General features: G+C 42.8%; 7 protein-coding genes across 12 annotated transcripts; 3 read left to right on the top strand and 4 right to left on the bottom strand.

Moving 5' to 3' along the window:
• Nucleotides 1-106: 106 nt before the first annotated feature.
• On the bottom strand, nucleotides 107-3,779 carry LOC108141497 (TAR DNA-binding protein 43). Of its 6 annotated transcripts, none has more exons than XM_017264915.2 (7): nucleotides 3,448-3,779; nucleotides 2,013-2,300; nucleotides 1,637-1,947; nucleotides 1,374-1,578; nucleotides 687-1,318; nucleotides 481-627; nucleotides 107-420 (listed from the first exon to the last, which is right to left on the bottom strand). In XM_017264915.2, the coding sequence occupies exons 2-7, from the start codon at nucleotides 2,251-2,253 to the stop codon at nucleotides 349-351; spliced, it is 1,608 nt and encodes a 535-aa protein (XP_017120404.1). In that variant the 5' UTR covers nucleotides 2,254-2,300; nucleotides 3,448-3,779; the 3' UTR covers nucleotides 107-348. The 6 variants fall into 6 exon arrangements, with proteins under 6 accessions (XP_017120404.1, XP_017120403.1, XP_017120405.1 ...); XM_017264914.2 differs by having other exon boundaries at nucleotides 2,013-2,297; XM_017264916.2 differs by having other exon boundaries at nucleotides 2,013-2,297; nucleotides 3,692-3,766.
• Nucleotides 3,780-4,449: 670 nt separating this feature from the next.
• LOC108141478 (ceramide phosphoethanolamine synthase) lies at nucleotides 4,450-6,811 on the bottom strand. Its single transcript, XM_017264889.2, has 2 exons — nucleotides 6,560-6,811; nucleotides 4,450-5,888 (listed from the first exon to the last, which is right to left on the bottom strand). The coding sequence occupies exon 2, from the start codon at nucleotides 5,826-5,828 to the stop codon at nucleotides 4,686-4,688; it is 1,143 nt and encodes a 380-aa protein (XP_017120378.1). The 5' UTR covers nucleotides 5,829-5,888; nucleotides 6,560-6,811; the 3' UTR covers nucleotides 4,450-4,685.
• A 50-nt stretch (nucleotides 6,812-6,861) lies between these two features.
• LOC108141479 (NADH dehydrogenase [ubiquinone] 1 alpha subcomplex assembly factor 3) lies at nucleotides 6,862-8,176 on the top strand. Its single transcript, XM_017264890.2, has 3 exons — nucleotides 6,862-7,221; nucleotides 7,707-7,905; nucleotides 7,960-8,176. Exons 1-3 carry the CDS (start codon nucleotides 6,971-6,973, stop codon nucleotides 8,098-8,100), a joined length of 591 nt encoding a protein of 196 aa, XP_017120379.1. The 5' UTR covers nucleotides 6,862-6,970; the 3' UTR covers nucleotides 8,101-8,176.
• Nucleotides 8,168-10,128, bottom strand: LOC108141477 (trifunctional enzyme subunit beta, mitochondrial). Its single transcript, XM_017264888.2, has 4 exons — nucleotides 9,988-10,128; nucleotides 9,581-9,740; nucleotides 9,342-9,516; nucleotides 8,168-9,285 (listed from the first exon to the last, which is right to left on the bottom strand). Exons 1-4 carry the CDS (start codon nucleotides 10,049-10,051, stop codon nucleotides 8,275-8,277), a joined length of 1,410 nt encoding a protein of 469 aa, XP_017120377.1. The 5' UTR covers nucleotides 10,052-10,128; the 3' UTR covers nucleotides 8,168-8,274.
• A 1,676-nt stretch (nucleotides 10,129-11,804) lies between these two features.
• On the top strand, nucleotides 11,805-19,452 carry LOC108141488 (transcription factor Ken). The gene is made up of 3 exons (XM_017264902.2): nucleotides 11,805-12,438; nucleotides 16,887-17,056; nucleotides 17,118-19,452. The coding sequence occupies exons 1-3, from the start codon at nucleotides 12,430-12,432 to the stop codon at nucleotides 18,730-18,732; spliced, it is 1,794 nt and encodes a 597-aa protein (XP_017120391.1). The 5' UTR covers nucleotides 11,805-12,429; the 3' UTR covers nucleotides 18,733-19,452.
• Nucleotides 19,453-20,069: 617 nt separating this feature from the next.
• On the top strand, nucleotides 20,070-22,809 carry LOC108141507 (23 kDa integral membrane protein). The gene is made up of 5 exons (XM_017264935.2): nucleotides 20,070-20,495; nucleotides 21,184-21,372; nucleotides 21,438-21,623; nucleotides 22,115-22,315; nucleotides 22,380-22,809. The coding sequence occupies exons 1-5, from the start codon at nucleotides 20,430-20,432 to the stop codon at nucleotides 22,596-22,598; spliced, it is 861 nt and encodes a 286-aa protein (XP_017120424.1). The 5' UTR covers nucleotides 20,070-20,429; the 3' UTR covers nucleotides 22,599-22,809.
• Nucleotides 22,762-24,663, bottom strand: LOC108141506. Its single transcript, XM_017264934.1, has 3 exons — nucleotides 24,377-24,663; nucleotides 23,983-24,322; nucleotides 22,762-23,556 (listed from the first exon to the last, which is right to left on the bottom strand). The coding sequence occupies exons 1-3, from the start codon at nucleotides 24,577-24,579 to the stop codon at nucleotides 22,879-22,881; spliced, it is 1,221 nt and encodes a 406-aa protein (XP_017120423.1). The 5' UTR covers nucleotides 24,580-24,663; the 3' UTR covers nucleotides 22,762-22,878.
• Between the last annotated feature and the right edge of the window lie 193 nt (nucleotides 24,664-24,856).

The following is a 24,856-nucleotide window of genomic DNA, read 5'->3' as shown; positions in this document are numbered from 1 at the left end:
TAAATCTTAAGATTATAGATTTATATTTTACGTTCCCAATAATTCATTTTTAAAACTTAACATACATTGCCAAAATACCAAAGGGATAAAATAATTAATACAGTCCTTTAAATTGAGCTTTGGTGCAGAATTTATTTCGCAAAGGGTTCTATAAATTGTATTATTCTCCATCGAGTGTCATTTACTTACAATTATCAAAATATCTAGCACATTTTAAATACAATTCTTAATTTCTGTAAATGTAGAATACATATATATTTAAGTAAACTACAGAGGTTCTGGTTAAATCAGCGTCATTATTAACCACATTAGTTGGTACCGGTACCGAATCGTGCTGTTGGTACCGCCTTAAAGAAAGTTTGACTTTTCCACAGAGTTTTGAGAGCCGCTGCTCTGGTTCGACCATCCGGTGTTACCATTCTGCAAAGAGTTGTAAAACATTAGTGAGGCGTCCTCTTAGGGGTCTTTAGTGTAAAGTACCTGTGGGTCATTACAGCCGGAATTGTCCGCCTTGTTCATCCCGTTGGCGCCCGGGTTGTTCGGGTTATTCGATCCCTTCCGGCCGCCAAAGTTGTTGGCATTGTTGTGGCCACCGTTTTGGGCCATCCATGATAAAAAATTTCCTCCCTGCGAAGTAACTGAAAGAGTTTTTTGTTTGAAACATTGAGAGAGATGTGGAGGCTTGCCTGCTGGTCCTGGTTTTGATTCTGCAGCTGGTTGCCCACCAGGCTCCACTGGTTCAAGGCGGCAGCGACCAGGGCGGGATTGAGCGGCAACGAGTTCAGATTGAGCATCGACTGGTTGCTCATGTTCTGGCCTTGGTTGGAGGAGCTCGATCCCTGCGAATTGATACCCAGCGCCTGCAGATTGGGCATGTCCAGGTGGCCCCGATTCATCCAGCCGTTGCTGCCGCCCACGTTGCCGTTGTGGGGCTGGTTCATTCCGTGAAAGTTGGCCTGCCTACTGTTATACTGGGTGCCGCCGTCCTGGCGATTTGCGTTCCCGCCACTAGAGTGATTACTGCTATTGTTGTGATAGCCCCCGCCCGAATTCCCGCCGTAATTATTGCCGCCCATGCCGTAGCCGGTGGTGCCAATGTTGCTGTGATTATTGGCGATGATTGAGCTCTCACCGCCGTGAGCGCTGTGTTGGTTATTACCTCTATGGTGTCCGTTGCGGCCGGGATTCATGTGGTTGCCCTGCGGGTGGTACGAGTGCATGCCGAAGCTGTTCGCCGAGTTATAATTGTAGCTCTGAACCTGCTGGTTCCTGTTCTGCTCGGCTTTCGGGGCGGCATTCGACACATGCACCGAAACTCCTAGTAAGATCATCTTAGTTATTAAAGTTTCCCATTGTAAACATAACTAACTTACCCTTGATTATGTGATCCTCACCACACAGCGACTGGGCCACGTCAGGATCGAGGAAAGTGACGAAACTAAAGGCCCTAAAGGGACGGGGAATGAACACGTCTGTTACCTCGCCGAACTTGGAGAAATACTCCCGCAAGTCGTCCGAGTTTATGTCCTCTGTGCAGCGGCCCACGAAGACCTTGCAAGGCACCTGATGGCCCATGCCCTGCAAGATAAAGACGATTACTTGCTGTCCAGTTTTGGGGCCTGAAAAGGGGTCTCACCTTGGAGTTGGGCACCTTAACCTCGCACCAACGACCGTCGATGAGGTGGCGGTTGGAGAGAACGCGCATCTGGGCGTCGTACGAGCCAAATCTCACGAATCCAAAGCCCTTCGACTGCCCCGACTTGGTGTCCTTCTTGATCTGGGCCATCAGCACTTCGCCGTAAGTCTCAAAGTACTCCCGCAGACTCTCCTCAGTGGTCTTCCAGGGCAGGCCTAGTACAATAAGATCAGTGCATCGCAGCCGGGTCTCAATGCGTTTGGTCTTTGCCGTTGAGTTTTCCAAGTTATCGTCGCTCTTGCGCTTGTTTTCTGCAAAGCACAAATGCTGATCAAGTTAAGTGCCTCCCACTTGTGTGGCAAATACCAAGTCTTACCCTTGGGAAACACACAAAAGTACAGGTATTCCCCCCAGCCGGAGTCCACGCTGGGCGGAAACAGTCTGCCCTCGTTGGAGCGAACGCCTCGAACCGCCTTCGTGTCCAGGTTGCGATACTTGAGACCGCAGGATCCAGGAAACTGTGCCTGCAGGGTGGACAGCAGCAGAGTGCCATCCTCCTCGGCCGGCAGCTCGATGGGCTCGTCACCTTCCTCCTCCGAAACTTGAACGAAATCCATTACCAAGGACACGGATACGGACACGGACTCTCCTCCTTCGAGTGCTGCTAGAAACGACACAGAGTTAGGAATATCGATCGCCGCACGCGGCTCACACTTCGCTCTATAAATGATCCACCATATCATTCAATCAACTGAAGCATCCCACATATTCTGCCCTGCATTCATGAAATGCACTCACTCAGTTCATCCGTTCTTTCCAGATGCATTTTCAAAATACCACTTTTTACACACAATATTCGTAAAGGACCCAGTCAACACAAGAGGATTTCAGTAATACATTTTTAAAATTCAAGTATTCTTTAACAAGAGTTCTGCTGCCTACTTATAATATCGATTAAATGGAGAACCAAAATCTATCGTATGCAGTGTTGGGAAATAAGAATGAGAAAATGACTACCTAGGTAAGGTTAAAGGTACCCCATTTGTCAAGGAAATAGGAGGATAAAATATACAAAAATGTTAATAAAAAAAAAACACTTTTTGTAGTATAATTTTTTTTTTAATTTTGGAGACAATTTGTGATTTATGAAGTTGTAGTGTGGATGCAGAAACATGTACAACCTGCATATGCGCTAAAATAAATTTTTCTTCAAGTTGCAATGAAATTATGCAATCTAATTAAATTCAGTTTTATTAAATCAAGCTAATTAAAAAATAAAAAAACCTACAAATATTTCAGTAGCTAAATACCTAACATAGCAAATTGTTAAGATAAATAAAATGTTTACGTAGGGAAGGTCAAAGGTAGTCCCACATTTTTTACCTAGTTAAGGTATAATATATCAAAACATTTTAACTATCTAGCATGGTTTTTATTTCCCATATTTTAAATAATTCTTGTAAATAAATCTTGAGATATACATGAATATGAACATTCTAAGCTAAGTGAAACTTTTTTCAGTGCACCCCAAAATAGGAAGTGAAAATCAGAACAAATTGCACATGTTTTGGTAAAAATGCTCGTACACATAATAAGGTGAGCCGTCGTAAATGCAAATATAATATAGACCTAGACCCAACGTAAATGTTAGATTGGTACATTCATTAAACTATATAAAGTTTATAGAACCTTAATAAGATGACGTTTGTAAGGAATCATCAATGGTTTTGAATGAATAAAAACCGCAAAAAAGTACTTCTTGGCAGGATTAGCGGTAAGTAAACCCAAAGTGGTTACACAACAATTCTTACACTATTGAGAGGGTTATCTGATTCGATTTCTGGAAGCGCTCCCACACGATATTCTTGATATTATTAGTTATATGTCAAGTAAATGCAGACTTAAGCTCGCACTCTCTCACACGAAATCGATTCACACTCAGGCAGAATTCAGGTATTCACGTTACGTTCCACGCTCGTTTTTCGATCACAACACACGCTATTTTATGCACATCCACTTTCAATCCGTGCGTAATAATAAACAGGTAATATTTACAATTGATATTTCAACATTATATCTTTAGAAAAGTGAACCATGTTTTCCTGGCTTTCCGATTTTTTCCTGTATGTATCGCTTGACGTTTGCACAAGTGTGACCAACGCTGGCGCGGCTTACAATCCCAACTTGCCCTCCAAAAAATACTAAAAATATGTCATTATTAAAAATAAACGTTTCGCCCATTTATGGTTCTATGAGACTGCATTGATGATTTCTTTCACTAATGGATTTACCGAAGTTCAAAAATAAACAACTATATGAGAATTGTTTAAGATTTGTTACAAAGTCCACTGACTGTGGAATTGCTTGAATTGGAATTGTTCCAATATGTTTATCCCGCTTGAACCTTGAAATTATTACACCACATTGATTACATTTTCCGGCTTTAAGCTTATCAGTGTTTTAATTTTTATTTTTATTTATATTTGTATTTTCCTTATGTTTCTTGAAAAGAGATTTAAAAAAAAAATTAATGACCATCGGTATTTCAAATGTTAAGAAACTATGCAACTTCATCCGTCATTGAGTCTTATAAATTATTATTAAATTTGTATATTTTTATAAATGACTGAATTATATACATAAGCATATATCAACAAATGATCTTGAGCAATGCTGCCAACGACGCCAAACAAATTTATGTGGCAGCACATCCTTAAAATAATTAAAACATAGTTGATATTAATTTTTTTTTTGTACGTGAACCCACGTATGTATTAAACCACCACAGTTTTATGATCATAAAAACACCAAGATTTTATTAATCAATAACATTTATTATTTACAGCTGAAGGAGTTTCTGTTGCTCTTGCAGACCGCGATCGAATGACAAAATGCATTAGTTGGTTTCGAAATATTAGTGATTGGCGGTGCCGACTTTAACGTGAGCAGTCTAACAATTATGATACATTTATTATACACATTAAAAAAAGGCATCGTTGATTTGCACTACACAAATATTATTGTATTTACTCTCGTAATATTAATAAAATCACAGTGAAATATTACTGCACGCCGTAGAGTTGAAGATGTAGTTCTGGGCCTCCAGAATGTGCATTTCAGTTAAACAGATGGCAACTAGCAGGATAATGTAGCCGCTGTACCGGATCGCGCGCAGAAAGTCCCACAGTTTGTCGCAGAAGATGCTCAGCAGGACGCAGTGGAGCAGGGCGTGGACATTGACGATGCGCCACATCCAGGCCACGCAAAAGAACCAGGTGGACTTGAAGACGTAGTCCTGGCAATGCGACTGACTGCCGCTCACATCCTCCCGCTCCAGCATGTTCTGGTAGACGGCTATGTAGCGATTCCACGCCGTAGAGCTCAACAGCAGCTGGCCCGTGAAGCTGATCACGTTCTTGGCCACCTTCCTCGTGGTGGCCTTCATCTTCGGTATCATCATCGTGGGCTCCGGCACCTTGGAGTCGCTCATGGGTATGATCGAGTAGCCCCTCCTCGGCGGGTTGTTCTTCAAGTAGAAGAATATGCCCAGCAGCAGGGCAATGCAGCCCAGTCCGTCGCACAGTCCGTCCACATAGTAGCCGGATGTGCCGATCTCTGAGCGCTCGCCGCGTATGTGCTTCCGCACGCGCGCCACATGCCCGTCCAGGTCGTCCAGGAAGGTACGGATCTGGAAGAGCAGCACGCCCAGACGTCGGTAACCGAGGCTATCGGAGGCCACCAGTTTGCCCGCCAGACAGGCCACGCCCACGTGGAAAAACGATATCATGTTGGGCGTGATGAAGGCGGAGCGCGAGAAGCCGATCACGTTGTCGAACATGGTGGCCAGCGGGGCGAACAGATAGTGGTTGGTGTGGTCCAACAGGATGGCCTTGACGGTGACATGGCAGAGCGGGTTTATATCACAGGATATCCAGGTGTGGTCCTCGTAGGCGGGCTGCCTGTCGGCGGCGGCGGCGGTGGGGAGTTTCGTACTGCTGCCGCCGTATCCGGACTCCGAGGTGGACTGTCCGCCGGCGGAAACGGGCAGGGAGACATTCGTGTGGTAGTTCCGCTCGATGGCATAGTTGTGGATGCGCAGGTAGAGCTCCACGTCCATGAAAACGTAGAAGATGATCAGCAGGAACAGCAGGGTGAGCAGGATCTTGCTGATCTGCGAACTGGGTCCGATCATGGTGACACTTTGAGGTAGTGTTTAACTCTAAATTCTTATCGAGGTGATTTCAGGGAGCGACTAGAAAGGCGAAAGAGGCGGAAAATGCAATATAGTTTATTGGATGACTATATCTTTACATTCTATGGAATAAAAAGCAAGATACAACAGGGAATTTATTGTCCTATCCTAATTTTGTACAGGCTATAAAGTAGGTAATCTTTCCTTAAATATTTTCCTAACAATCTTGAAAGTTGCCCAATTTATAAATCAGACTGATCATGGTGACTCTCTTAGGTAGCGATTAGAAGTAAAATCTTATCAAGCTGAATTTTGGGAGCGATAATGATATGACGAAAGAGGGAAAACATATCAATATGGTAGGTTCCATTGGATGACTAAATCGCCCCACTTGTGGGCATACATACACAGCAAGAAATCACCCCACCCGCATACTATCTACAGCCGGTGCTATCTGCAGGTATTTGCGGAAGCTTTTAGCATGGCACTTAGAATTAAACTTGCTATTAGCAACCTTTTAACTGTCAATGACGATTAACGGGGCTTCTAATTTGGTTGCAAGTGTGTGCGTGCACGCATCAATCAATCATACATACATACACACATACATACACCTGCCTGTACGGCCGAAAGATAGGTGGGCATATGGTATTTCCACCCATTTTTAAGACCCGAATTGCCGATCGAACCCCTATTAATAAGGGCAATTGCAGTTTATTGGCTCTACTCACCGCCTTGCTGAATCATTTCACACGAATATACACTGTATCAAAACATTCTAGTGTTTATCACTCTCATTTGTAGAATTTCATGCAACTTGTTGGAGTTTCCACCTTTGGACACTGTGGCACTTAGACGTAATCAACAATAGCACATAAATATAAAGTTATTATTAAAACACACAGATAAATGTAAAAGTTTATGTTAATTGTTCGTAAATTTCGTAAATTAATAGCCGACCAGTGTGACCAAAGCGGAGCGAACTATCGTTGCCACAGATATGTGTGGCTAACTATCGATAACTAATTGGGCTAACCAAATTCCACGCGCCCGGTCACGCTGATCTGATAAACTTTTCGATTCCAGTCTATTTTGTTTTAAATTGTTGTAATAACTATTAATTACTTTTATAACACAAGACCATGATTGCGAGGACCCTGAGGGCCGTGGGTCGGCAAAGTCGCGGACTCCTGCTGCCAAGGAGCACTATGTGTCGCCCGTTTCACGCGATTCCGGCAAACTTTAGCAAAGCCTACGACCACGATGGGAAAACAAAAGTCACTATTTTCAACACCGAAACGGATCTGGGACTCATGGTCACGGGCTACAGCCAGTACGGATTCAGGCTGAACAACGACATGGTCCTGATAGGACCTATTTCAGTTTTTCCCAGGTTTGTGGCAGTGGCTTTAACAAGTGGCATAATTATGTAAACAACTGCATGTGGTTTATGCTCTGGCATTTTGCGATCTTGTAGCTTTCGAATTCAAAATCTGTACTTTCGAAGTGTTTTAGTCTTTACTCTGAAATTTAAGAAAAATTATATAGATAGTATAGCAATAGGAAAAAATTCAAACAAAAACTGTACTCTTACAATAGGAAAAAATTCAAACAGTAACTGTACTCTTACAATGATAATAATAAATCTAAATTATGAACATAGGACAGGGACATAGGGTTTTGAGTTTAAAAAAATGGTTAAAACTTTAAAGCTCTTTTTCAAAGTAATCCTGATTCTTAATAAAGAATTAAAAGTATAAAAAAAAATTAATTCATATCTTTATGCCTTTTTAAAAATAGTATAAAAATCTTGTTTAGTAAAATAATGACTTTCTAAAAATACATACAGTTTCTCACTTAAAAGCTCAATACTTTCAGATCAGTTTTGTCCTGGAACGTGAACAGCTTCGAGGACATCAACGAGGAAAGTCTCAGTCTCTTTCCTACATTAGAACCAAAAATTGACGTCCTAATTATCGGCATTGGCGACCAAGCTCCGCCGCCAGCCCTTTCCAAAAGGATCATAGAATTCATGAAGAAGTATAAGATCAATGTTGAGGTTCTTCGCACAGAGCAGGTAAGTACGACTCGACTTTTCTCGGAGATCCATATTAATATTGAGTCTTTTCAGGCCTGCGCCACATTTAACTTCCTGAATGCCGAAAACCGAATGGTGGCCTGCGCTCTGATTCCCCCACTGCACCTCACCTACAACGAGAACGACATCCTGCAGGCGAAGCTGCGGAAGAAGGAGCTCTACGAGACCGAATAGGATTACTTAGCTACATAATGATGCTTGCGTGAAAGGCTGGTGCTTTGTTAGAAATTAAACTGTTTTGTAAAATTCAGATTTCATTATTCATATAGACATAGTTGTAAAGTTTATAAAAGCTAGGCAATCTCGCAGTCACACTGCACTCCCATCCTGGTCGATTTCAATGCGACTTCAGTCGGCTGTGGCGCCCGGATAGCGCTCGATGAGCATGGCCACGCCCTGCCCTCCGGCAGCACAGGCGGCCACCACTCCCAGTTTGCCGTCCTCTCGGACCAGGCGGTTGGCCGTGTGCATGCAGAGGCGGACGCCGGTGGCGGCGAACGGATGGCCAATGGACAGGGAGCCGCCCCAGTTGTTCCACTTGGACAGATCGGGGCTGCCGACCTTCTCGCTCAGACCCAAGTACGTCTTGCAGAACCAGTCGGAGTCCAGGGCCTTCAAATTGGCCACGATCTGTCCGGCGAAGGCCTCGTGAATCTCCCAGGAGTCAATGTCCTTCAGGGTGAGACCAGACTTCTTGAGCAGCTTGGGGATTCCATAGGCAGGTCCCAGCAGCAGCTGGTTGACGGGATCCTGCGAGACGTACAGGAAGTCGCGCAGAAAAGCCTTGGGCTTCAGGCCCAGCTGCTTGGCCTTCTCCTCGGTCATGACCAAGCAGGCGGAGGCGCCATCGGTGAGGAAAGAGGCGTTGGCCGCCGTCACAGTGCCGTAGGGCTTTACAAAGGCGGGCCTCAGCTTGGCCAGGCTCTCGGGGCTGGACACGCGGATGCCGTTGTCCTTGTCCACTATCTGGTCCACGCCAGACACCTTGAAGGGCACCAGATCGGTGAAGTAGCCCTTCTCCTGGGCCTCCTTGGCCAGCGTGTGGGAGCGCAGGGCGTACTCATCCTGTTCGCTGCGGGAAACGTTAAAGGCGGAGGCCAGGCGGTCGGCCGAGTGGCCCATGGTCTCGCCGGAAGAGAACTCAGCCACGGCGGGCAGTTCGGGGGCCAAGAAGTCTGGCCTGAAGGTCGAGAGCAGGGACAATCGTTGGCCCAGAGTCTTGGCCTTGTTTGCCCTTAAGAGCAGAGAGCGCATCTTGCGTGAGTGACGGATGGGCACATCGGACATGAACTCCACGCCGCCGGCCACTATCACATCGTAGGTATTGGTGGCAATCAGACCCATGCCCGTGGTGATGGCCTGCAAAATTTGGTCTAAAGAATCATGGTATCGGGAACACATTTGGTTGTTATTACCGCATTGGAACTGATGCATGCCATGGTCACAGTGTGGGCGGGAGTCTTGTTGCTGAAACCAGCTGCCAGAGCAGCCTCCCTGGCAATATTCGAGGTCTTGACCTCCTGGATAACGCTGCCATACACAATATAGTCGATAAGCTCCTTGTCCAGACGATTCTTTTGCAAAAGCGACCTGTTTATTGACGTAGGGTTAAAAAACTGTTCAATATCAAGGGGCTGACGATGTAAAAACTTACAAAAGCGAGTGCCTGGCCAGTTCGTGGGGCATCAGCTTGGAATATGAGGTTCCGGAGGTCAGGAAAGGTGTGCGAACTCCATCAACCAAAACTATGTTCTGGGTGTTTTTCTGCTTGGGCTGTGGACTTGCCACAGCGGCCGACAAAGCGCGACATTGAACTGTAATAAAAAGGGTTACAATAAGGATTATTCCATATCAATTTCAAATTTCATATTATTTTTAATCATGATGTACTGTCTCATTATCTTTCACCCACAAGACGTCACTGCCAGTTTTGAGTTTGGACTTTGGCCCTTTCGGATTCAATCGTCGGCTGCTGCCACAAAACGTTATGAATTATCAGAGGCAAAGTCCAACCGACTTAGTTATGATCAGGTTTATGTTAATATAAAGTTGGAAACTCACCTTTTCTAGAGACGTTCAACAGGTTGAAGGCATTGCCCTTGCGGCACACATTTTGCAGGCTCATTTTGCGAAAGTTTTTCGGATTTCTTTTCTCGTTTCTCGATGTTGCGACTGCAGCTGTTTGGGTGATAGAGATGGACGCCGGATCGCGCTTTCTTATCGATATTCACCAAGTGCGGCTATCGAAAGTTTAGTACATAAAAGCTAACGAAGTTTGAATACCCTTCCTTTAATGAATTTTAATTGTTTCTTGTACATATTCTTAGGGACTTTCATACTTTTAAGTCTATAATTTTTTAAAAATAAAAACAGGTTTTTAGTTTAGTTTTTAATTTCTAGTCTTTTTGGTTGGGTCATTCTTCGTATCAATGGAAATTAAAAAATGCTTTGCTCTAAATCTTTAAGTTATTTTACATACACAAATAACATTTTAACCTCCATTGAAATATATGCTAAAGTCTGGAAAGACCAATAAAAGGATAGATTTCTCCAATGACCTTGACCATCGCTGCGTCTCGATTATCCTATTAAATGTGCTGTTTACGATGTCCAACTGCCCGCCCATTCGTCACCTACGAATTGTGCGCACACCCTTTCCCGTAAACCATTAGCCGTGTCCTTGAAATACAATGTAACAGGGATAGGATCTGTATGCAAATGGGCAAAAAAGGATTACGTCAAAATTTCGATTTTTCTGTTGATTGTATACACAGTACTGCTGGAAATATAGTTGATATATGTTTAGAACTTCAAATAAAACAAAATGTAATTTTTTGAGGATATTTTAAACTTTTTCCTTACTAATGATTTGCATACAAATTCGTTTCAGTTGTGCATTCATTGCCAACGGAAGAAATTAGGCTCAAGGACGAATTTCATTGTTCTCAATAATGGGACAGTAAAGGGTAGATGCAAATATAGGCGTAGGCGGCGTGTGCATTTCAAATCAGCGATCGTTAAGGACTTACAAAGGAAGAGAAATAATGAACGAGTCGCAACTTATTGGGGATCAAGGTGAAATCTTCCGAAATAGCAAAGCCATGTGGCCCTGTTTTATTGTAATTTTTTTTTTATACTTTCTAAAACCAAGATGTATTTGAATATAAATTTACTAGTTTAACTGAGCAATATCCTAATTATTACTATAATTAAAAAATATACTATTTTAATCTGGAGTATTTATTTATCATATTATTATTTTAAATTGAACTTAAATTAAGAAATTTGCGTTCAGCAGAGTAAAAATGATCACTGATCTTACGATAGTTGGCAATGTTTCAGAAATTATCCCATCATGATCAGCAAAAAAAAGGAGCGTTATAATCGTAAGCTACTTTGTTTATTACATAAAGAAGAAAATAAAAAAGAATAGCAATTTGAGGTTCAATTATTTGGCTATAAATACGACGCTACTGACAGCTTCCAAGCCGATTACTTTTAAGATGGCCAACTATTTACTGTTACTTACTGGCTAGTACAATATTAACTTAGGTCTATTAGTAAAACATCACTTATCAGTGATCATTTAGTTCTTGTAAACGAATAAATTCTCTAGTTCTAGCATTAAGTATTCATCGAGATTAAAAACTATTCAGAGAATTTACTTTTCTATCTTTTTAGAGTTAGTTTTTGGTGAAAGCTTATATTTTGGCGGGAAAAGTCCGACGCGGCAGAACTGATCGCGCTCTCTCTCTTTTCCACCACTCGCAGTTTGCAGTTCGCTCAAAGAGACAGTTCGCAGTTGTTTTTGTTGGCGGGCGGCAGAGGCGAGCAGCAAGCAGCGACGAGGCGAAAAGACCGCAGTCGACTCACAGTGGGCACCGCACCGCACAGAGAAAAAAAAACCGTCCGAGTGAACGGACGTGCGCGCGCGCAAACTGAAAGTGGAAAAGCAAAAGCAAAGGCACAGGCAGAAGCTGAAATCGAAAATCGAAAGAGAGGCAACACAAGAGATCGGATCTCCCACTCACACTCGCAGTCGCGCTCGCGCCAGAAAAAGTTTTACCAATCAAGTTTTTTATTTCGCAATAAAACAAAAAGAAAAAAACAAAACTTCAACCTAGTTAAAGTTAATGTTGCTGTTGTAGTTGTGCTGTTGTAGTGAACTTTTGTGAGTGTGTCCGTGTGCATTGCTATTGTGTTGTGTGGATTTCGGTGTCTCAGTGTTGGTGGATATTTCTTGCGTTGCGTCGCAGAAGAAGAAGCAGCAGCAGCAGGAAAAGCCAAAGAGAAATTATTAAAATCAGCTCCTTCGAGAATTGGCACAAACACACATAGAAACAACAGGATATACCCAAACAAAACATGATCAATGAAATCGAAAGTTGTCTGTGAGCAGTGCGCACATAGCCGATCGCAGGGAATAAGCGATCAGAACAGAACGTGAGAAAGTGAATGACTAAATTCGTCCTGGGAGTAACTAACTGCTGAACAACCAACTTAATGAAAGAGGTAAGTGAGCTTTTCCCTTTCCATTTCCATTCCATTACCACTTCCGAGATTTCCCAGCTCGACGAGATTTTGGATTGCAACATCGCATAGACACGAAAACATGCAGATAAAAAGTTGGGGTTTTGGGTCTTTTTGTTGAACGTGTATGGGGCTCTTTGTGCACCTAAGCACACAAAGCAGCCAAGGTCAGAAACTAACTTAATAGTGGTAGAGAAAACAGAAAACAGAAAACTGAAAACATTCCAAGCTCGGTTTGGATCGTATCGTATCGTATCCAAAACTTGCGGCGAAGCTTCGGTTCGTGGCGATCCAATCTTCGTCGTCATGAACATCATTAGCAGTACAACTAAAACAACAACAACTGGAGACAAGAAAGGCTTAGTGACCTTCATCGCGTGCTTTTGTCTGCGTAATACTCTTGTCCGTGTGTATGTATGCATGTCATGAAATTTGAAGACACACATTAGCGCACGCATACACGCACGTAACCGACTAACTTAACTGCTTTCCAATAAGAGTGAAGGTGAAAAAAGCACACCGCAACATACAAACGCTCAGACACATACACAGTTACAGGGGGATCGCGCAGATGTTACAAAATATGCTGTTAGCAGGGGCAATGGCGTAGGTCTTCCATTAAGAGGGGTTTCTGTAACAAGAGGGTTTTAATTGGAGTCAGTTATACGTATTTATTTAACAACATTTTAGTTATCTGCGGTAAAGGGTAGCGACACCCCCCTTCAACCCCCTTGCCCAACTTCCCTGTCCATAAACAGCACTAATATGTATGTATATCTGGCTGTGTATGTGAAAGGCTATGTGAAAGCTTAGATTTTCCTGAGTTGGGGATATTCTAAAACGTAAATCTAAGATGGAAACGCATTATAAGCCCCAACCGAACCTTTTTCCTATCTTTCTCCGTATCGCCCAGCTTATGGAGTTATGTAATTCAAATTTGGGTCACTTTTACGAGTGTAGCATTTACAACAAGTACGACGGCGGCTCTTTGCGACTCTTTGCCATTTTCCCTCGCTTCTTTGGCAAGAGAGCTTTCGTGAAAGGGGAAAGAGCGGGCGAGAAAGAGAGAGGTAGAGAGTGCGGGAGAGCGACAGAGAGGGAGGAAAACAAGTTTGACGTTGCCCGCTCCCTTTTTAACTTTTTACCTTTTACGAGCTTATAATACTTTCAAAACCCCCGTAGCTTTCTCTTTTGAGGCCTTCGATCGGATCGGATCGGACCCGTCCAGTTTCAGTTTCAGTTCCATTTCCAGTTCCCGTTCCCGTTCTCTTCCACTTGGAAATAGACACATGTGCTTTATATTCGTAAACACTCACGCAATCTGCACACATGCAAACCCACAGATATATGCAAAGGGGAAAGAGTAATTGTAAAACTACATTTACATTTACATTACATGGGAACGATGACGACGACAAAAATCGGAAAGTGTGGAAACAGAAACATACAAACGATTGCGTTCTCTGTCTGTATGTCAGTATGTCTGATTTGTTTAGCTTTATACCCCGATCTTTTCTTTAGACATACAGACATACAGTAACACAAGCATAGAGAGAAAAGCTTTTTGTGAAAGGTGATTTTATGCGCGCATTGTGAGTTAGCGCGTTTTGTTTTGTCTCACTTCTCTCGATCGTCTTCGTCTGCTTTGTCCCTTTCATTCTCATTTCCAGTTTACTAGTATGTGTGTTGTGTCTCACGAAGAGAGGAGAAATGTAGAGAAATATATCCCTTCTTCATGGACTCGGACTCAATTTAAGGAATTATTACCATGAACTTTCACCTTTTGATTGTCTTAAATGTCGTAATGATCTTTAGTCATGGTTTGTTCGCAACCGATTGCGAAATCTCCATGAAATACTTGTAGAAAGTGAATGGCCCTGATTCGTGGAAGCATAAATTAACCATACATCCATATAATATATATACAATCGTTCTGTCAATACCGTTTTGGAATTTATCCAGCGTTAGAATGAGCACACCAGTTCCCCCCTCTCACGCCCCTTTTTGCTCACTTCAGCGCAAAAAAAAAGATCCATGTTCAGCTTTCGCTTCCCATTCCCATGAAAAATACAACATTCCCATTTCCATTCTCTTGCTCTCCGCCAAGCCAGTCATTCAAGTTTTATTGAAAGTGAACGTTTCGTTTCGTCTCCATGCAAAAAGGAGTGGTGGAGCAAAAGGGGGAGATGGGGGACGCAGCAGAGCGTAACAAAAAGCAAGACTATCTTTCTGAAGTTTTTTTTTTCGTTTGAGATCTGCTGCTGCTGCTGAACTTTAGCTTCGCTTTTTGGTTTATTATTTTTTGTGAGGCCATGCAGACACTCACGCACACAGGCGAATCAAAAAAGAGCTTACAAGCCATGCTCTTGCACAATACAATAATGGTGGCCCCCCAATAAACCCACACTTGCAAAAGCCCCACTGCACTACACTCACACGGACTCGCGAACAGACCTTACACCGATACAATCGGATACACAGAAAGAAAAAGCTAATAACGTTTTTGTCGCTTTCTTCACATTTCATACTTAAGGTTCTCCTCAATGGAGGTGTGTACTAATTAGGCGAAGCAATGTTTTGGCAATGGCTTTAGCCGTCAATAGTCAACATATACATGTTTTCTATCTGAAAAGAGCAGCAAACTAAAAACTAGTACTAAACTGTCATGGCCATCATAGATAATTTTCCCGGCCACATCTAAGATTTGAAATAAATTTATTCAACTTCTATAGAAGATTCCATAATAGACTGAAGAATAAAACGTTACCGAAAAACCGATTTGGATCGAATAGCAAGACCAACAAACAAAAGTAAATATTTAAATTTTAGATGAAATATTTTTGTTTTTAAAATCTAATAGACCCTTGGAATGATTTTAAGTTGTTTGAAATTGCGTTTTCAACTTATCAAGTTAATAATATAAAATAACTAGTAACAACATTCAAATTCTAATATATTCTAATTTTTTCTTGTTGTGTATACATACACTAGTGCAGATCTTACACCGATACAATTGCACAGGCCAGCGAATTTCAGTGTAACAATTTCATCGCATAAAAGTAACAACAAAATACATCACAACGGGAAAGCTTTTTTGGAGGCAACACCAGCAACAACAACAACAACAACAACAACAACATAGGGGAGCTCTATGAAGTGAAGCTTTCATCTTTTCCAACAAAGCACACACACACTCGCACACACATGACGATTGTGGGTTGCAGTATTACAAAAACACCAAGTACAGAAAAACCTAAAAACCTGATTAGTAAACATTTACTATTGCTTTTTGGGAAGTTTGTTAATGCCAGCACATATACACACTTGCACATTCGCATGCTGAAATTCCAGTAATGTGTCGCACTAAACCGTTATGGAAAGTACTTTCGAATCTTTCCACGATCCTTTTTCTAACAAAAAGCGTTTTGCGGTTGTGTGCGGGTATGACACAATCTCTGAAATGACACAAAGAAGGAGAGAGGTGGAGGGGAGCAGAAGAGTGAAAGAGAGGGCGACACTTTCGGTGAAAGGCGGATTGTGTAATACCAAAGCAAAAGTAAAAGACTCAGATGCAGACACTTCCCATTCCAAAACTTTCTATTTCACTGGCTTTACTTTTACCACATGCTCCACATACATTCGTAAATGTCCATATATGAGTTATATAGTTCAACTTCTATAATCTGAACTTCCGTAAGTCGGATTTTATAACGCCCATAACTCTTGAACTGCCATTATTTGTTGGCGCCTGCGCAACTTTTACAAAACTTTATTTTAAAGATACTTTTTTCGTAACCAAACAAAAGCAGATTTTAACTCGAAATGGAAATGTTAATAACATTGAAGTTAGTTTTGCTCAAACATAGTTAAATTTGTTTCAAATCTTAAATATTCCATTTTAATGATTTAATTTTCCATGAAATTTACATTTTGTATTTTGTTCTACTTAAAAAAAAACAACTTTCTGGCAAATAAAGAAAGTAATTTCGAAGTACCGCTGTCTTTTTTTCGTGGTTTTATCAATCCGATGAAAATAATGACCTATAATCATTATTATGTGTGATTTGAGAACCCGCAATAAAAGAATTCAGAGAAAGATTTTAATATTCCTTAATTCTTATTAAATTTATTGCCTCTTGAGGCTTTTTTGATAACCATCAAAACTTTTATTAGTTTCTGAAATTCTTTTTTTTAAGTATTACGATTAGATTGATAGAAAAATAGATAAAATTAATGATTAACTCTTGACTGTTGGTGGATGTTCAGATCAGCTTATATCAAGAAACTTATTCTTTACTTTATAAAATAGTGAATTGGGGAATTTATACTGTGGCTTTTATGGGACTCCCGATAACTTGACACCCATGATCTGGGCCAAAGATATAGCAGAAATCTAAAGTTCCCCGGCATATTTGCTCTTCCATTTGCAGTTTCAAAGAATGTTGATGTTGCAATACAGCAAGCATGGCGAGTGCATACTCAAAGAAATCGGAGCAGCCTTCAGAGGGGAGCACCCGGCGGACCTGACCATCGTCTGCGAGAACAAAGTGAAGCTGCACGCCCACAAGCTGGTCCTGGCGGCCGCCAGTCCGCTGATAAGGTAAGCGCATCGAATCGAAGCCTTTGAATTCGGTTAGGTTAATGCTTTGTGTATTCCGTAGAAACCTCCTGGAGGACACCCACTTGAGCGACTGCTCCACCACCGTATACTTTCCCGACGTGAATGCCACCTACTTCAAGTTCCTGCTGGACTTCCTGTACTCCGGGCAGACGTGCATCACGTCGCGGGACGTGAACTACCTGCACGACCTGCTGCTGTTGCTGCAGATCAAGTCGGACAGCTGGAAGACCACCGATTCCGCCTATCTGAGCAGCAAGTGCGGCAGCCATCGGGATCGGGCGGACCGGCGGAAGCAGCAGTACACCAGCCCGCAGAATCTGGAGCCGGATCAGACGCTCAAGTACGAGGTGGACAGCGTGGATGAGTCGCGCAATGCGGCCGATTTCTCGTCCGCTTTCAATTCCGGCGATAATTGCGAGAGTGCGCCCGAATGCGAGCGCAGTGGCGGCGGCCACAGCAAGGAGGAGGACGAGGACGACTGCACCCACAAGGACAACAAGAGCGACAAAGACACGGACGAAATCGTAAATCTCTCGAACGCGCCGCCCAGCGGTACCAGCGGCAGCAACAGCAACATCAGCAGTAGCAGCAACAACCACCAGCAACACCACCACCACCACCAACACCACAACAACAACAATAATAACAACAACAACAGCAGTTCAGCTATTAATCCCGTCAACCTCTCACTCGACCTTCGGACGAAGAGCGAGAATTCGGCGAGCAGAGCCCTGGGATCCGGATCAGACCACAGCGGCATCGACCTGGCGGTGACGGCGAGCGAGAGTACGAAACGCAAGGGCCTGTTCTTTGACTCGCACAAGGATGTGATGAAGCCGCTGTCAGATGGTTCCGATATCAACAGCTCGCCGGAGAACTATGTGGTCACGCCGCACAGGAAGCGACGGCCGGGATTCCACAACACACAGAGTGACAATCAGCCGTTCACCTCGTATCCACACAGTCTGCTGGAGGAACTGCGCCTGGCCAAGTCCACGACGTCGCCCATCTCGGGCTTTGGATCGGAGAAGAATATGCTGGCGCACCTGGAGGACGGAGCCCTCAACGGGGACACCCTGACGCCGGACAGGAAGCACCTGCTTGAGGCACAGCGCAATCGAGCCCAGAGTCCCGAGATGCCGATGCACCTGGGGCCCCAGTTCGTGTACCAGTGGCAGTCCAACCAGAACGCAGCCATGTCAGCAATGCCCAATCTGCAGTCGCGACTCTCTAGTCTGTCGCACATCAGCCTGAATCTGGACCATCCGGAGGGGCGGAGTGGGTCTGCCTCGGGATCCGGATCGAATCTGGCCGGCAGCAATACGCACGCCTCCTCGGTGCGGGAGTATCGATGCGAGTACTGCGGCAAGCAGTTCGGCATGTCCTGGAACCTCAAGACCCATCTGCGCGTCCACACCGGCGAGAAGCCGTTCGCCTGCCGCCTCTGCGTGGCCATGTTCAAGCAGAAGGCCCACCTGTTGAAGCATCTGTGCTCCGTCCACCGCAACGTCATAACCACCACCAACGGGGCGGACACGGAGAACCGATACAGCTGCTGCTTCTGCTCCATGTGCTTCGAGTCGGTCCAGGAGCTTGTCCGCCACCTGTCCGGCCACCACAACAACCTGCTGCTGACCAAGAATCTGCGCGAATAGTGTCTGGCGGCATATGGCATCGACAAACCGAGTATCCCATCTGTCCGATCGATCCGCCGGACGGACAACTGCAAAGAGACCTGAATTTTAAATATATGAAATACAATTGTACGGTAACAGTAGCAGATTTAATTGCCTATTGTATAAATATGTAAAATGTTCATTTAAATCGTAAGTTTACCAACGCAACACATTCACGCGACTCTGTTCGATCATATTTCACACAACGCCTGGAACCCAGAGGCCACATTCGAATACGCATGATCCTCGATCAACGATCCTTTCGATTGCGCCCACCCCGGAGGCCTCTCACGTTGTTTTCTCATTTAAGTTTTATTCGACATCCAATCCCAAACCCAAACCCTGCAAATGCACCCAACTACCACTCCCACTACGACCCCCAATTCTTTTTTAAGCGGCTGGTCCATTCACAGTGGAGCACTTATTTTGTAAGCATATTTTTATACGCAAGGTATTTTAATTTCTATTGTATTTCCAACCCGTCTTACATGAACTTCATTACCTAAACCTAAACCTAGAAATTTTTATAGTTTTGATACACTCTTTCATGTTAAGATTTTACATATTCCCTCCTAAAATCGCCAATAAAAGTGTGTAAAGTGTACAGTATAATTTCGCAAGCTCGTAATAAAATCAGAAAAGCATTTCCGTTTTGTTTATACTTTTTCAATTTTAGAAATATATTTTATGTTAAACCGATGATGCTGTGTTTTGTGTAAAATTAATAAGGGAAGATGGATGTTCTAATGAATGGTATGTTTGGTTTATCTGTCATTAAACACAAATATTTGTCAGTCGACAAAATTTAAATTTAAAAAGTTTATTTTAAGTGTTGGCGACAGGAAAACTTTAATCCGCTAGTAGTATTTTTTCTTTAGCTTTGGTATTTTTTTTATGAATTGAGTTGGCAGCCCCACATGCATAGTTGTATTAAAGTGTGTATCATTATATTCATGTTTAACAAAAGCTTAATTGAAAAAATATTACCATTTCAAATATGTATAGATATATGCTATAAATGTAAATTACATTTTTGGTAAACTTTTATGGACTTTTGAAGTTTTTTTTTAAATTAAAATAGAAAGGTCTCTTTAAATTATGCTTTGTAATTTCCAACTTAGATTTAACCTATATTTTAAGGGTTATTTTAGTGAGTTCGCTTACCAGAACCATCCGAAGCAACCCCAAAGTGACAAGCTTTTTAAACCCCGCTTTTGAAAAGTAACGAAGTTTGGCGCCCAAGTGGCGCTGTCATCGAAACATGATTGCAACCGAGGCGACGGTTATAGATAATATTCGCACTGCTGGTTGCTGAAGTATAACAAAACAAGGAGCCAATTGGTCAGACCGTCGAATGCGTATTTTCGACTGCGGACGATTTCGAGTCGCTCGGAGTTAACGTTAACTGTTATTTTTAGTTAAAAATTGCATACGATAAGTCGGGAATCGCGAGTTAGGCCGCGACATGTGGTGCATTGGGACGAGCATCCAAAAGCGAGCGATTAAGTGAAGAAAACTGATAAATCGGGCGAAGAACTCCCAGATTGAAAATCAACATAACACGCATACAACTGCAACATATATGCACACAGTCACAAGAGATTCAGTTTACTAACGGTAGTTCAACTGTGAGTGGGAAAGGGATAGCCAGCGAGGATAAAGGATAACGTGAAAGGATGGCTCTGCCAAAGAAAATTAAATGTTTTAAATATTTGGTTTACAGTTATGTGGTTCTCCTAGCGGTAAGTTGCATTGGTATTTGGTCCAAACGAGGGCATAATTGTCTGTCAAATTATCAAATTACATAAGGTAAATGTAAAAGCTCACGCATGTGTGTGTGGGGGGGGTATTAAATTAACATGAATATTGCATATAAAGCCAGTGGAAAAGTAAGTTATTACAGCAGTTTGAAGAAGAAACAACAATTAACTTCCGTTCACTTTGATTTTCCCTAGCATTCTTTAATTTATTCATTCACGAAACTATGTCAAATCCATACGTCAAGTGATGTACTTTTACCCATGTAGACAACATTATTGATACATATTCCCAAGTGCACTTCTACACCAGGACATCCCTACATCCTTTCACGTACATACCCCATACATCGCTCACAGGATAAAGTCTCACGTTTTTTATGTCCCGACTTGAAGTGACCTTGAGCTACTTAAAGCTGCGCCTAAGTATGTATGTATGTATATGTATGCCCACTCGCACACACATGCGTGCACATAGAGCTCCTTGGCATGTGACGTCAAAAGGGAGTAGACCCCATATATAATATAGGCAGTACATATTTGTATGCTACATCCCGAATACACACAGTGCAGCTTAAGCCCCGCGTCCAAGGACACTTTGGATGCGGGGCCTTGAGATGAAAACCAGCCACTGTGATAACAGCAGCCTCCCGAAATTTGATTTCCTTCCCAGCTAACCGGAGCTGCGCAGATATTTTTGGGCACATCCCTGCTCTGGGGACACTCGGTCTACTATGGAATTGTGCAGAACAAGCTGTGGGCCCCGGCCGCGATCCTGCTTTGCCTGGGACCCGTCACCTTCATCCTCTGCTGGATGGGCTGCCAGGCCACCAACCAACGGAAACGCTGCCTCCTGGGAATGGTAATCGAAATAGCAGGGATTTCATTTTGGGCCACCATAACGTTTTCCCCTGGTGTAACCTCCAGTTTGCTGCCCTTTTGGTCGCCTGCATCTGTGTTCAGTTCATCATCTGCGGCTGGTCGCTGGCCATGCGGGAGAATCTGCCCACCTCCGTAGAGATCTTCATCGACGACTCCTTTGTCGAGTTCCTGGACAAGTTTTCGCGCACCAAGGTGGACAACCTCCATTTGTGGAATCGGATGCAATCGCAGGTGAGTTTATGTTGCTTTGCTGCTCCTTAAAAAACTATAAACAATCATAGTTTCTAAATATTTTGAGAAGTAAGCATCCATGGTTTGTGTCCCTTAAGTAATCACAAAAAAGTTAAACAAAAATCATTATTTTGAGAGATTTTCGGCCTTCAACAAATATTAAATAGTGTTTTAAGAAATACTCCAAAATTAACCAGGAAAAGTTGAATTTGTAAAGATTTGCTTTTTAAGGTCAAAGTATAAAGCGAAGTAAAAAATGAATAAAACATTTTTTAAAATAGTTAACAAATCGTAAACAATTCGTTAAGTTAAGGTAAACAAATTTAGTTGACAACATAAAGTAAAAACCATGCTTAAAGAAACCCTTAATTACAAGCTAGTATATTTATGTCTATTAATATTAAATTTGAAAGGTCTATTATACTTGATTAATCCTTGTGCTCTCAATTTTGATGGCTTAATAAAATACCCTTTGGCCTCAACCCACTTAGCTACAATGCTGTGGTGTGGACGGACCTCTTGATTACCGCCGACTTTCGCTGCCCTGGTCCTGCTGCTCGCGTCCGGAGCACGCCTACGAGTCAGCATGTGATACCCACTACAAGCGCGGATGCCTGGCCGTGGTCTCGGAGCAGATCAGGAACCGCTTGCTGATCACCGCCTTCGGAGCTGCCATTATAGCCATTTTCCAGGTGAGCGGACCTTCGGACTGCGGTCTGATTGAAAGGATACTAACGAAGCGCCAATCTGTCACAGAGCCTGGGAATCTTCTGTGCTGTCCACCTGACCATTCTGTTCGGCAAGAACGACAACACCCATCCCATGAACATGAATCGGAAAAAGAAGCAGCAGCAGTTCTTGCCACTAACCATACAGGACAAGCGGCACGACATGCCCTCGCCCATCAATCTATCCCCTTCAGCACCCGGGCAGCGGGTTTTAAAAACTGCTCTGCCCTCGGCCATGCACAAATGACAGACGATTAGCTTTTAAGATTGCAAAATTTATGGAAACTCCAAAGAAAAAGTATAAAAAAAATGTTGTAAACTGAGATGGAATGAATATAACTGTGACCCTCAATGTTACGTTATGGTAATTTTAAACAATTTAACGTTCGAGAAAAGAAACAACATTTGAATTTGGATTAACTCTCCAGTAGTTTAATTAAAGCTTAAAAACAATTGGATCTAACTTGTTTGTGGCCACTGGGGGGTCAAGGGTCAACGGTCAACGGTTAATGGTTAAGGCCTAAGAATTAAGCATTGTGCGTAATGTTTGGTGGCACATAGAAGGTGTCCGCTGCCTTGGGCTTCTTCTTCTTGCCGAACCAGCGCTTTGGATAGTAGACCTTCTTCTTGTAGATCTGGATGTCGATGTCGTCCCTGTTCTCGAAGAACCACAGATTCTGGCGTTTGGCCTCCAGTTCGGTGAGCGTCTTCTGAATGCTGGACTTACGCTGCTCCAGGCTCTGAGCCTCCAGATGGCACTGAATCGCGCTCTCGAACTTCTTGGCCCATTCCTGATATGACTCACCGTATTCGGCCAACAACTTTGGCTCAAACTTGTGAGCCGTGTCCTTAACACTTTTCTCCAGTAGGCCCTGGATGGCATTCGATTTGGTACTCTTCTCAAGGGTTTCTTGTAGTAACTTCATCAACTCCTCTGATCCCTCCAACTTGAGACTTTCAGCTATAGTTTGGGCGGCGCTTAAAGTTTCCTTGTGAAGAGCAGCTTGGTTTTTGGTCAGAAAACTGAAGGCCTCAGCTACTTGTCCGCTTAGGACATAGCCAAGTAGGCCAATGTTCTGCTTTAGCTCCTTCAAGGACCCTTCGCCGGAACCCAATCTAATCATGGCGCGACCCAGTTTCTTTTCCTCGGTATTTTCGCTGGCATCTTCGGGATAATTGCGCAGGAACTTGACACGAACTTTTACCTATAAACCGAAAGGTATTATTAGTTGAATAAAAGGATTTAGATGACTTTTATAAAGGTTCTTAAACATATAACAAAATAATTTTTTGATTCCTAAAGCTTTTATTCAAAGCTTCTTTCCTAACAAACTAATAAATTTTGCTTAAGTTATTTTCAATAGAATGATTTATAATGTGTATAAGCTAGTAAGTTAACTTGAAACAATTAGCTTAATTTATCAATAAGAGTTTCGATTTGCATTATTTAAATTGGGTATAGCTTAACCAATTTATACTATTCGAAAACAACTTAAGAAATGCTAAACTCTTATCGAGAAATTAAGCTAATTGTTTTAAGTTTTAAATAAATGCCTGAAAATTCCAGATAAAAACCAAAGCTATTTTAGTTTTAGACCTTTAAAGCATCTGATTAAATATGTTTATCTTACCACTTCAGCGTTTTTGGCAGGAGGCTCAATTGTAGAGGACTCAAAGGGCTTGAAGTCCTGGGCAAAGGACCAAAACGCCTGGAGGGCCAGCGATTCGACCAGTTCGTTGTTGCATAAGCTCCTGTCCACGAGAATAGTGGCCAGCTGAGCTGATTCCACCGCATGGCCATTGTGCAGGAGGAAATCCAGCAGGAAGCAGCCGGAAAACTGGTCTACGAACAGGCCGTACTGGGTGGGATTACGTAGAACCGATATGGACTCCTGCGGATTTGTGGAGTCCAGTAATTGCTTGACCAAAACACTTGGGAGCAGGGGCACCATGCTGGCCTCCTTTTGTTTCCTGCAAATGTTCCCTCATTAGTTGTCATTGAAGTTGTGATATATCCATACCCACCTGAGCTTTAGCAGCCGATCCACCACATCCATGGGTCGATTATCCGGATTGACAAACAGATCCAAATCTATATTCGTTACAGCATGACTGCTACTGGAGGCGAATTTCGTCGGTCCCTCGTTCACCAACTTGTTGAATTCAGCCGAAAAGTAGGACACCAATCTCCGTGGTTGAAGTGCGCAGGAAATCCTCGATCGCAACATGGTTAAGTGTTTATTTTAATTCATAAAGTGTTATAACCAGGCCGATTAACAAATAACATGCAGCTGGCGAGAGGTACAACAAAATCCCTAACGCGTTCCCAAATTAATACTGCACATACCTGTATTTTTTTTATAACTGGAAACATTAGGGGTATGTCGTTAAATCTACGTTGGTTCTTGTGGAAACAATGGGAATGGAACAGGAACAGTCTTAGCAAAATAAATTAATATGAATTAAATTTTTTGGACACTTATTTAAAGCATTGTTACGCATAAA

The sequence above is a fragment of the Drosophila elegans genome, unplaced genomic scaffold, assembly GCF_018152505.1.
Source record: "Drosophila elegans isolate 14027-0461.03 unplaced genomic scaffold, ASM1815250v1 contig_183, whole genome shotgun sequence".
In the NCBI taxonomy this organism is placed as follows: domain Eukaryota; kingdom Metazoa; phylum Arthropoda; class Insecta; order Diptera; family Drosophilidae; genus Drosophila; species Drosophila elegans.
Note: the sequence above shows the minus strand (reverse complement) of the source record. Positions and strands in the feature narration are given on the sequence as shown.

Excerpts from the sequence above, each read along its gene's own strand:
- LOC108141497 (XM_041707473.1), bottom strand. The coding sequence starts at position 2,462 with ATGCATCTGGAAAGAACGGATGAACTGA. Across the intron at positions 1,948-2,012 it reads CTTTTGTGTGTTTCCCAAGG|AAAACAAGCGCAAGAGCGAC; the intron begins GTAAGACTTGGT and ends TGTGCTTTGCAG. Across the intron at positions 628-686 it reads ATCAAAACCAGGACCAGCAG|GGAGGAAATTTTTTATCATG; the intron begins GCAAGCCTCCAC and ends GTTACTTCGCAG.
- LOC108141478 (XM_017264889.2), bottom strand. The coding sequence starts at position 5,828 with ATGATCGGACCCAGTTCGCAGATCAGCAAGATCCTGCTCACCCTGCTG.
- LOC108141479 (XM_017264890.2), top strand. The coding sequence starts at position 6,971 with ATGATTGCGAGGACCCTGAGGGCCGTGGGTCGGCAAAGTCGCGGACTC. Across the intron at positions 7,222-7,706 it reads CCTATTTCAGTTTTTCCCAG|ATCAGTTTTGTCCTGGAACG; the intron begins GTTTGTGGCAGT and ends CAATACTTTCAG. Across the intron at positions 7,906-7,959 it reads AGGTTCTTCGCACAGAGCAG|GCCTGCGCCACATTTAACTT; the intron begins GTAAGTACGACT and ends GAGTCTTTTCAG.
- LOC108141477 (XM_017264888.2), bottom strand. The coding sequence starts at position 10,051 with ATGAGCCTGCAAAATGTGTGCCGCAAGGGCAATGCCTTCAACCTGTTG. Across the intron at positions 9,741-9,987 it reads GTTGAACGTCTCTAGAAAAG|TTCAATGTCGCGCTTTGTCG; the intron begins GTGAGTTTCCAA and ends TTTTTATTACAG. Across the intron at positions 9,286-9,341 it reads CATGCATCAGTTCCAATGCG|GCCATCACCACGGGCATGGG; the intron begins GTAATAACAACC and ends CAAATTTTGCAG.
- LOC108141488 (XM_017264902.2), top strand. Across the intron at positions 17,057-17,117 it reads GCCGCCAGTCCGCTGATAAG|AAACCTCCTGGAGGACACCC; the intron begins GTAAGCGCATCG and ends TGTATTCCGTAG.
- LOC108141507 (XM_017264935.2), top strand. The coding sequence starts at position 20,430 with ATGGCTCTGCCAAAGAAAATTAAATGTTTTAAATATTTGGTTTACAGT. Across the intron at positions 21,373-21,437 it reads AACGCTGCCTCCTGGGAATG|TTTGCTGCCCTTTTGGTCGC; the intron begins GTAATCGAAATA and ends TGTAACCTCCAG. Across the intron at positions 22,316-22,379 it reads CCATTATAGCCATTTTCCAG|AGCCTGGGAATCTTCTGTGC; the intron begins GTGAGCGGACCT and ends AATCTGTCACAG.
- LOC108141506 (XM_017264934.1), bottom strand. The coding sequence starts at position 24,579 with ATGTTGCGATCGAGGATTTCCTGCGCACTTCAACCACGGAGATTGGTG. Across the intron at positions 24,323-24,376 it reads GATCGGCTGCTAAAGCTCAG|GAAACAAAAGGAGGCCAGCA; the intron begins GTGGGTATGGAT and ends GAACATTTGCAG. Across the intron at positions 23,557-23,982 it reads CTGCCAAAAACGCTGAAGTG|GTAAAAGTTCGTGTCAAGTT; the intron begins GTAAGATAAACA and ends TTCGGTTTATAG.